This window comes from Drepanopeziza brunnea (genome assembly GCF_022702325.1).
Source record: "Drepanopeziza brunnea f. sp. 'multigermtubi' strain 214-2 chromosome Unknown ctg2, whole genome shotgun sequence".
Lineage (NCBI taxonomy): Eukaryota > Fungi > Ascomycota > Leotiomycetes > Helotiales > Drepanopezizaceae > Drepanopeziza > Drepanopeziza brunnea.
The window spans coordinates 1,796,363-1,807,665 of NW_027094065.1; the positions used below are offsets into that span (position 1 = coordinate 1,796,363).

An 11,303-nucleotide genomic window follows, 5' to 3' on the forward strand; every position below is an offset into this window, starting at 1 on the left:
GGTATACTTATAACAAAATTCTAGACGTGAACGCCGATGCACGATATGCTATCCCCTTCTATTCCAACTCCCGACTTCCAGCTCCCAACCCAACCCAACGCCAAAAAATGCCGCCGCTACTGCGCCAAGAGCTAGCTACCTTATGTATATATATATATATATATATATATATGAATCAATAAATACGCCGTTGAGATCCGACCCCTTCCTCCTTAAGATATTATAACCCTTCAAGCGTACAGTGCCTTCTGTTCACTCACTCGCTCCTCCTCCTTCATCCCTTCCCTCCACCCCCTAACCCTCTCAGCAACCTCCCTCCCAATCCTCTCCCCAACCACCTCCCCAACCCCAAAAGCATCCCACCACAGACACCGCGCCGGCCAAATACAAAACAGCCAGCCCCTTCTCACGTTCAGTTATCTGGATGAAAAAAAGAACCTTCCCCCGGAGCTGATGAAACTCGAGTTCCCAATCTCACCAGAATGAAAATAAGAAGGAAAATTTAACCTAGAGGATAAGTCGAAAACAACAGTCAAAAACAACAATATGGAACTACAACGTACCGACCTGCCTGCTCACCTTGATCGGCCCGTCCTATAATGTTATCGACTCCAGCGGCCCCCCCCCCCCCCCCTTGGCTGTCACGGCAAGTCCGTAAGGATCTGAAAGTAATAACCGGAGAAGAAGCCTTTTATTGCTTATCTTCTCCTTTCTTCTTCTCTCTCTCTCTTTCTCTACCAGCCCAAGCAGGATTTCTCTCTAATAAACAAGCAACGACACGAGAAAGGCCACAGACAAGGAGGATAAGATAGAGGTAGCAAAGGTGAACTGATTGTTTTCTAAGGAGCTTAAAGCAACGTGAGGTTATATCCTCCTCCTCAGTGGTCTGTACACCTTAGTCGCCTGGTGGCCTGGGGCCACAACAGCCAAGGACGGACAACGGCGAAAAGTAGCCGATTGGCTGGAAATGATGACTAACTCTTTTAACCCAAAAAGAACGGCAGTACATGAGTTCTAATATACAATTGACGAGGCACTCCCTTTGGATTATGCTACTTAAGGCTCGGTGCTCCACCACCTGACTGTCCTTGAATAGTCCAAGTTAACCAAGGAACGATATCGCCCACCTCATTTATCATCATATCTCTTGATTCAAAGCAGTCGGCCCGTAAATCCAAATCATCTCTTTCTACCACTTTCGTTGGAATAAGCATTCGCAACTGCCAATTAGTACGATTTCGAACCCATGAGAAGCGCAGCGCCTTTCCGGGCTCTGGCATCAATGTTTGGATGTAATCCACGATAACTTCTTCGCTTTCGTCCCATATGTTTTCTTGCTCCCTCGGATCATCCGCAGTCATCCTCTGATAAGATTTCGGGATCCATACTTTGCCGACTTGGTTGAACTTGACCGTATCCGCCTTGATAACACAAGCCCAACCTTCACTTTCCAAGTGCAAAGGGTTGTTTACTATTTAAATTATCAGCCCCGTGTAATGAGTAACGATCGAGATAAATCAACTCACCCACATATACGCCAGCTCCTAAGCGAGTGATGGTTTCATCGAAATATAACTCATTATTTAGATTGTTAGACTCAGCAGCCTCCTGTAATTCTCGTAATTAGTATAAGCTTATGCTATATAAGTCCATTAAAGACTTACAGCAGAAACAGTTGCATAGCCGATAACTGAATCTAGCAGAAATGCTTGAGCTCTACTAAAGACAAGGCCCGAGGCTAGCAAGGTGGTGAGGAAATAATTCGATCGTAGCATCTTGCAAAAGAAAGAGGATGATGAATTGAAAAAATCTGAAGCAGGTACCGTAAGAGGATGTTGAATCAAAATCTGGCAGCAAGTGCAAGAAGGAATATATATGTCTTTTTCTTTTTCTAAAATCGTATTTGGAATTTCTACGTTCGGCTCTTTGCAATCCAGCGGCTCTTACATAGAAGATCTTCTTAAATATAAATTTCAACTTACGCTTAAGTTCTTTATTCATAGTAACTGCAATCTATCGTACTATGGGTAACTAATGTACAATTCTAGTCTATGAACACTAGATACTTGGCAATGCTGCTTGAATTGTTATCGTTATATCATTGATAATTCCCCTTGCACAAGAGCCTTGTCAACGGAAACCTCTAGAATTGCGCTCAGACAGCGTTTGTACTACTACATTATTTCGGGCATGTACCAAGTACCTCTCCTTTCAACAAAAACCAACGAAAGTAATTACAACAATAGGTGGGATTGGGTAGGAGTGTGGGTCAGATCCTTAAATACTACGTACATAAAATATTCTAAAAGACGGTTATATGCCCTGGCCTGGACTCGAAGCATAAGCTGCTAAAAACTGATCGGATCTAAGTACAAAGTAGCAAATCTAAGTATAAAGTACCAAAGGAATGGAAGGGTTTAAAAAGAAGGATTTAGAAGGAAGATTTTAAAGAAGGGTTTAGAAGCATGTAAATCTTATAAATAGTTTAGTATAGTACGAGATATATATACTTGCATATGATATTATGCGTTTTGTGGATCATGGGTACCTTAAAAGCAGGTCGGGGGTCATTTCAGTGGTCACCTATTCAGGAATAGTTTACCAAATAGACCGTCCCATGGCAATCCCACGGCCGTCCCCGTCCAAATTTTCACCATCTAGAATATTTGTTCAACCAATTCGAATGAAAATGAATTCGTTTGAAAAGATTGCTTTGCTCTGCTCATTGAGCCGATATTTGTGCCCAATATATTTCTTCGGTATCGCTCGCTGCCACGGCTGATCTATCTATCTAATCTATCTTCTTCTCTAATATAATTTTGAGCTAAATATGGATCCCGTAAACTATTCAAAATGAGGTCACCTGACCTACGGCCGTGACGTTGATTGGGTGCATCCATTTGAGCTGAAGCTACAAAGGAATTTAAAATTGTGATCAATCGCTTATTTATATCGCTTATTAATACGAAAAAATACAGTCTTGCTGGTTTAATAAGCTGTACTAGCACTCTTGCAATCGAAATCAAACTTTCGCGGTTGATACGAATAAAAGGATTCTTGCGAGTTTAGTAAGCTACATTTGCACTGTTGCAATCGAAATTCACCTTTTGCGATTAAGAATACTGAAAATTTAATTAATCGTTTATTAATATAAAAAAAAAAGGGAATCTTATCAATAAGCTACATTTGTATTCTTGCAATCGAAATCCACCTTTTGAGATTAAGAACTACGATTATAGACTCTTCTCTTTTCGAACACTCGATTAATACCCAATTCATAATAAAAAGAGAAATGCTCGAATAACAGCTTGCTGCATCGTCTTAAAAAGGGCTACTGCTATAGGTTAAATGCTCGCGGGGTAGCTAGCTGCATCGGGCTGAAAGGGGTGGGTTATTAACTTATTGCTTTGAATTGGATGCTCGAAAAATAGCTGCTTGCATCGGGCTGAAAAAAGCTGTTGCTTGGAATTGGATGCTTGAAAAATAGCTGGATGCATCGAGCTGAGAAAAGCCAATGCTATAGATTAAACGCTTGAAGGATAGCTGGCTGCATCGCACTAAGAGAGGCTAAGATTATGATCTAAAGGCTCGAGGAATAGTTAGCTGCATCGCGCGAGATAGGGCTACTACTATAAATAAAATGCTCGAGAGATAGCTGGCTGCATCGCGCTGAAAGAAGCTTTTATTATAAGTTACATAGCTACGAATATTGTATCGCGAAATCCGGAAAACTTATCCCGGAGCTTGCGAAGGGCCGTAAGTTTTAGCTTTGCGGCCGGGCTGAAGCGTTACATTTTCTCTATATTCTTTTAAAGCGTATTTCTTATACAATAGAAAATTGATGTAGCGTTGATGCGGAAGGCAGCCTTGCACCACGACCGAGCGAAGCAAGGTCTCCTGGCCCCGGAGCATGCGGAGGGCCGCCAGGAATCAGACCTTGTATACCTACACCTACTAGACATATAGAAATCGGAGAAGAGAAGCAATTTCATCATCTTCTTCCCCTTTATAAGACCAGACCAGACCGAACGGACTACACCCGCCCAAGATCTATTTCCCATGAGCACAAAACGAGACGAAAAATGGCCTTGGACGTGTAAGGTATGTAGGTATATAATATGCTTCGCACGGACACACAGGCACACATCTAAGCGAACGAAATAAAATAAATCAATGGCCAAAAAAAGAAAAAGAAAGATCAAAGGTCCACTGATTGTTAAATGAAGGAAAGAGAAAAAAAAATTGGGTTCAATACTTACCTCTTCCCCGGAAACGGGTCTGGTTCTGATCCCGGTTCCGGATCTGGTTCCGAAAGGCTAGCTAGCTAGCTAAACTAGCCCAGAAGACCGAAATCGGTGGTGAATAGAATAGCATGTGACGTGATGAGACAGGATTTGATTAGACTGGATTGGGCTCGTACATACATACCGCGGGAGAGGTTGGAAGTTGGAATGGCAATGGAAAAGGGGGGGGTTTTTTGTTTTTGTTTTTGTTGTGGAATGGAAGAATAGAAGAAAAGGGGGGGGGGGGGGGGGGAAGCTAGGATTGGAATGTGGGACCTTAGAAAGGAGGAGAGAAAGGAGAAGGGAAAAACACACACATAGGTACACACAAAAAAGAAAGAAAAAAAAAGGAAGGGAGAGGGGTCAAGGGAGACAGATGGAGCCTGATCGCGTGACGGCGGGACGCGTTTCCTTCATTGATGGGTGTGCATGTATCCATCCATTAATCGGGATGAATAAAAGAAGAGAAACAGAGAGAGAGAAGAGAAGAGAAAAGTGAAAGAGAGATGAAAACAGTAGAAGAAGAAGGCGAAAAGATTGCCGATTTGGACGGTTGAGCTTGTATTGATCGGTTAGATGGGTTGGATTAGATAGGTTCCGGGGTTAGAAGCAGTATGTATGGTATAGGATTACCAGCTACTACTTCGAGATACTTAATCTCTTGTATAGCTGATCTGTACAATGTACCTAGCCCGATGCCTCATCTTGGGCCAAGGGTGCTTTATTTAGCCTTAGCCATTGAAATGAGGCGTCTAGGTATCAGAGGTATTACATATATCTATCGGTTCATGTATGCTCTCTTGACAACGTACAATCAACAAGACGAAACAAAACGCCTATCCATGCAACTAAACGCCGAGTGCCACCGCCTAGCCAGCCAGCCCGTTTTGCCTTCTACCTCCTCTTCGAAAATGCCGATTTGGTCTTGCACAACTTCGCAGGCGGAGGCCCGGCATCGCTATCGTCGTCTTCCTCGCCGCGGGAGTCATCTTCCATGTCGACCTCGTCCTCGTCCCCCGTATCCGCGTCTGTCTCCTCCGCCTGGTCGTCGAAAAGCCCTTCCCCGGCATCATCGCTGGAGTCATCTTCCGAGTCCGAGTTGGCGCCGTTCGTCATCGGCATATCATCCTCCATGTCACTATCCAGATCTTGAATATCTCCATTCTGTAGCTTCAGACCTCCCTCCGCGTCCTCCTCCCCTTCCACGTAAATGACGTTCTCATCCTCTTCATCTTCATCTGATCGCCTTCTCTGATCTTGCATGCTTCTGCGGTACTCCAACTGCGCGCCCATCATGTCCAGCTTTCCCTTCAACGCTAGCACAGGCCGCAGCGCCATGCTCCGGCCGTCTACAACTCTGTCCAGCTCGGCCAGCTTCTTGATCAAGTCGCGCTGCGTGGCTAGATATCCGCCATGCGTGACTGCCGTCCACTGCACCCACACCATCAAGCTGCCTGCCCTGCCCGGTCTCTTGAACAGCCTGTCTGCAATCTTCTGTAGCAGGATACCTGCGAGCGGCGACTCTAGACGCTGTATCGTGGCGCGGATGGTGTTGGGGTCGGTCGTCGAGAGACACACCTCAAGGAGCGCGACGTCGTTGGTCTTCAGGGCTTGGGAGAGGGTGATGCCGAGCGATGCGCCGGTCGGAGGTTGTATTTGCGTGCCGGGGATGGTGAGGGCTTGGGACGGGTCGTGAAAGGCTGCGGCGACGTCTATGGGCTCGTCTGCGAGGGCCTGTATGCGATCGCCGAAGGAGGGCTCTGCCAGTTCTCCGTCGTCGTGTTCGTCTTCGTTGAGATTCGCGGGCTCGGCTGCATCTTCCATGGAGAAATCTTCCGCTGCTGCATCATCTGAATCGTCGGCGTCATGGTTACTTGAGGAGTCGCTGGAGATGCTGAAAACTTCCTGTGCGGCTTTGGTTGCGTAGCCTCCACCTGACACCACGGTTCTCGACTCGTCCACGGTGCTGTTCTTTCCCAGAGGTTTTGCGCTCTGCTTTACGCTGGGCAGGCCAATCTTCATGGGCTGTTTCCGCTGCGTCGCCATGGTTTATTGGCGTCTGGTATCTGGGTATCTGATGGGATTGGTGGGGATGGGGTGGGATTGGTGGGAGAAGAGGTGGATAGAAACTTTGGGAGGTATTAGGTATAGGTACCGATAGGTATGATTCGATGGGATAGAATGGCGAGGCCTCGAGGGAGGGGGGAGAGATTCCCGGCGGCAGCAGGCTCAGATGTCGAAGTCCACCCGGATCTTGGATTAATTTTTTTGAATTTTTTTTTTCTGCCGTAGATCACGTGGGTAATGACACTTGCATGGAAACTTGGTCAAAGTGGCGGGGCGGGGGGGGGGCTGGGGGTCGGGGACCCACTCAGGTCAGCTCTTGATTGGACTCGCTTACGACTAGCGCGCTAGTGGGGTCTCTGGGAAATCCGTCTCGTTAATAAAGAGCTTCGTCGTTCCTGTTCCTCTTCCATGATGGAGTTTTCTCTTGATTCCTCAGCGCCGCCCTTATTCGTCACCTTTTCCGGCGGCCACAACCACAATCACGACCACGACCACGATCACGACCACGACCACATGATCCCAATTCTCCAAAGCACAACACAGCGCAATAATAATAAAACAACACAACACAACACAACACAACACAACAACACCACACCACACTGCCCTGCCCTGCACAACTCTGATTGGACTGACTGACTTATCTCCCTTGACTTTACCCGGACCCGAACCCGGGCATTCAAAAGGGGAAATCAAAAAAAGGAGCCTCTGCTACTATCCCTTCCCCCCCCCCCCCCAACCCACACGTCGGTCGGCATTGATCTCATCGCCGTCGCCGTCGCATCGTATCGCCCACGTTGCTTTGCACGCCACGCCTCGCATCATTCGCTTGTTGCGCCTGGCCAGCCGTCGCTGAAATTTTCTAAATCTTTCTATTGGGTCTCTTTCGCTAGGTGTACTCTCCTTTCCATCCATCCCGACGCGCGTCCCGTCGCGTACTTGAGTAAGAGTCACGACACCAGAGCAGAGCAGAGCAGAGCAGAGCAAAACAAAACAAACACCCAACCACTCAAACACACATCGTCGCCGTTGCCTCGTCGGCCTCGGCATTGACATCCCGCATCACCGGCGCATCCAATTCTTCTCCTTGCCCTCGCCTCGATTGTGAGCGCGTCGCATTCACTCGGCTCGAGGACACGTCTTCGGCGCGATTCGAGTTGCTTTGCCGCTCCGCGCCCGACAAGGCTGCGAGATCGAAGATACAGATCTGCGCAAGGCTGACAGATTAAACACAACTTGTCGCCGCCGTCGCCTAGAGCCCAGCCCAGATACTGGTGTCGCGCCGCTGGTCGCATTCTAGAGCTGCAAACGCGTTACCAAGTTCCGAGTCGGGCTCAAGCTCACGCTCACGCTCAAGGTCGGGGTCCGTCTCTCGCTTGTTGTGTAGCGTAGCCTCTGCCCGCAGAGGTTGGTTTGTTAATGGCCGTCATGAGCTCGCAGCATTCAGAAAGAGTCGCATTCGAGCAGAAGACACAGCCCGTTCCATCAGATGACAAGATGGCTTTGGATTTAGACATCAACGGGTGAGTCTCACTCCCGCGAGCTTCTACCATTTATTTCCCGTCCCTTTCCATTCCTTTTCCATTCCTTTCCTTTCTTTTCCTTTCCTCTCCTCTCCTCCTCTGCTCTTCTCTCCTGCCATCTCTCCTGCCTTGCACTGCCCTGCTCCTTCCCTTGCCTTTTGTTCCCTTCCTCCTTCTGCCGTCTTACCATGTACCCATACTTAATGAAATACAATTGCAGAGCTTCACCTCAAGATGAGACCACTCTTAATGCCGAGCCCTCTGAACCCCTCTTGACCAAGTCTGCGCCCTCACCTTTAGCTGCTGCCGACCCTCTCGAGATGCCTGAAGTGAATGGGTCCGCAAATGTTTCTGCCTTCGCGGCAAACCAGGAAGTCGCCGGAGAGCCTATAAATCCTTCCGTCGAGTCGCAAACGGCAAAATCTTCTTCGTCGGTCTCTGCGCTCCCTCCCTCGACCGACACGACGACCACCACCACCGAGGCGCAAGTATCAGTTGGTGCAGACTCTGCGCTTCTTGAAAGCACCACGCAGATCTCCCCGGCAGACGAGGCAGTCGAGGCAGCAGTCGATCATCTCTCCGCCCCAACCGCGGTACTCCCTGTCATCGAGTCTCAAGAATCCGATCTCAGACATACTTCACCTTCCGCGCAATCAACCCAGGCTACCACTCTCGACCCCGATCTCGATCCTAACAGCGCACAGTTGCCTACACCCCAACCAGAGAAGGAATCGGAGGTTGCTAGCATTAGCGCCGACGTGTCCGACCTCACTTTCGACCAACCGCAAGCTATTCCTGAGCCGCCCCTTGATCTACAAAATTCACCTCCGCCACCTGCGTCTGCTGCCATCGACGATCCGAACTTCACTTCGCCTGAGCAAGCGATCCCCCCCGATACAATGGTGAATGACACCGAGATGCTGGATGCGCCGCAGCCCGAAAGTACATCAGCCAAGATCGCCCGCGAGCGCGAAGACGACGACGAGATGGAGCCTTCGGCCAAACGACCCAAGACCGAGGACGAGTCAATGGCCGATGAGGCTGCGCCCACACCGAATGGCGAGGCAGCAGAGCGGACAACCGGCACCCCAATCTCGCCGTACCAAGTCCAGCAACTCAGCCAAGCCCTGAAGAGTGCATGCAAGAATAGAAATGGCCTTAACTTCAGAGGTCCTGTCGTTGAACTCTGGCCCGATATCAAGACTAACTACCTCTCGAGGATCTCGAAGCCAATTGATCTGAAGACCATGGACCACAAGTTGACTTCGGGTGTGTATCGGTTCATGGAAGAGTTCACGTCCGATCTTCACCTGCTCTACAACAACACTCTGACCTTCAATGGTCAGTTTCACGACGTCTCTAAAGCTGCGTTCGTCATTCGGGGCAATCTTCTCAATAAGATCGAGAACACTCCCAGCGAGCCCATCAAGGCGCCAAAGCGGGACAAGAAGGCAAAGCGCTCAAGCCCGGCTCCCAATACTGCATCTAGAGCCCCGAAGCCTCGCCAAGAATCTCGAGATCCGCTTCCCGCTCCATCGCACTCGGCGGCCCCGGCTCCTACCTTTGCCCTGGACCCAACAACCAGCATGCCATTGATTCGTCGAGATTCTACCAAGGCTGATGGTGGTCGACCCAAGCGAGAGATCCATCCTCCGAAGAGTAAGGATCTGGTGTACGCCCACCCAAGCCGCCCAAAGAACAAGAAGCATTCTACCGAGCTCAAGTTCTGTGAGATGGTCCTGGAGGAGGTACGAAAGGATAGGTATGCGCAGTTCAACCACATATTCCAATTTCCAGTTGATCCGGTCGCCTTAAACATCCCAACGTACTTCACCATTATCAAGAAGCCGATGGATCTCTCTACGATGTCTAACAAGCTCAAGAGTGGCAGTTACGGCAATGCGAGTGAGTTTGAGAAAGATATGCGCCTGATGCTCGCCAACTGCTACAAGTTCAACCCGCCTCCAAACATGGTCAACGAACTGGGTAAGAGATTTGAGGAGCTGTTTAACAAGCAGTGGGAACAGAAGGACCAATGGGTTCACGACCACGCTCCTGCTGCCGCCAGCCCAGCTAGCATGCCAGAATCCGAGGATGAAGATGACGAGGAAGATGACGACGATGCCTCAAACAATGCTTCGAAGAACTCCCTCGGTGCTGCAAAGAACATCCTACTCGAGCATCAACAGAAACTCATCGCTCTGATGAGCGCCAAGAACCGGGACGAGTTTGTCATCTCCATGCAACAAGACTTGGTCGCCACGGTTCAGAAGCGCGTACAGGCGGAGGAAGATCAGGTGGAGAAGAGAAAGGGTAAGAAGCTCAAGTCTTCGAAGGCTCCCAAGAAAGCTGTGGCCGCTCCCAAGAGACCCGTTCAACCCAAGAAGCCTCCCAAGCCCAAGTTCATGGGTTCGCTCGAGAAGGAAGTCATTTCTGCTGGGCTCATGGACCTCCCTGATGACGTGTCTCTCGTCGTCCTGGACAAGATCAAGCGAGAACGTCCTGGAATCGACGTAAGTTTTGCCCCTCACCGCCTTCCAAAAATATCACGTGCTGACCACTTTTCCAGCCTGGCGAGGATGGTACCTTGGAGCTTGACATTGATGTCATCAGTCTTGAGCTTCTTTGGGAAATCTACCATCTGATTATGCACCACCGACCAGAAGTTCTCGAGACGGTCAAGTCGGCGATGCAAGAGCGCGAGAGCCCCCGTGTTGTTGCCAAGGCGGCCCCCACCAAGAAGAAGAACAAGCCGATGAGCAAAGAGGCCCAGGAGCAGAATATCAAGGCGCTTCAACAGAAGCTTGGAACCTACGAGAGGGCAAGCTCCGGCTCGCACTCTCAGGAACCTGTCCTGCAGAGTAGATCCCCCTCACTCTAGCAAGAGTGATTTCAATTGCTAACCCTTGTCCAGCGGTCGAGCAAACCGAGGATATGTCCAGCGGCGACGAATCTGATTCGGAAGAAGAGTAGAGATTTTGACTCAGCGACTCGACTTGAATTCAAACCAAATCTTCTGCCATGACCCTCGTCCTCTTTCTCGACCTGTACCATATTCCTCGCCCCCCTTTTTCCGTCCTTGTATTTTACCACGGCTTTCTTTCCTTTCACGACATCACGTCTTTTACAACTTCTGATTTCCACGACGACCCGAACTGTCTTCCATGATGGGTAGATGGTGTGCATGGTTATGGAGGGAGGGGACTTCTGCCGTTCTTGCTAAACCTTTGGGATAGTTGCTGATCTATGCATCGATCGGCGGGAGGGATAGCATGAACCTCGCTGCGACTTGGTTTAAGAGTCTTATGCATAAGGGCAAATAGGGCTCTACGGGCATTCTTTTCGTGCCGCCACTTTCCCTGTTTCCGAGTCTTCGTACTCCCTTTCTGCGGAAATTTCTTACGAGAAGTGATTCTCAGGAAAGGGGCGG

General features: G+C 49.2%; 2 protein-coding genes across 2 annotated transcripts; one reads left to right on the forward strand and one right to left on the reverse strand.

Annotated features, from left to right (window-relative positions):
• Positions 1 to 5,177: 5,177 nt before the first annotated feature.
• On the reverse strand, positions 5,178 to 6,329 carry L3040_001666 (uncharacterized protein; the record flags this gene model as incomplete). The annotated part of the gene is made up of 1 exon (XM_007294341.1): positions 5,178 to 6,329. The coding sequence occupies one exon, from the start codon at positions 6,327 to 6,329 to the stop codon at positions 5,178 to 5,180; it is 1,152 nt and encodes a 383-aa protein (XP_007294403.1).
• A 1,732-nt stretch (positions 6,330 to 8,061) lies between these two features.
• On the forward strand, positions 8,062 to 10,846 carry L3040_001667 (uncharacterized protein; the record flags this gene model as incomplete). The annotated part of the gene is made up of 3 exons (XM_007294342.2): positions 8,062 to 10,386; positions 10,443 to 10,734; positions 10,788 to 10,846. The coding sequence occupies 3 exons, from the start codon at positions 8,062 to 8,064 to the stop codon at positions 10,844 to 10,846; spliced, it is 2,676 nt and encodes an 891-aa protein (XP_007294404.2).
• Positions 10,847 to 11,303: the final 457 nt, after the last annotated feature.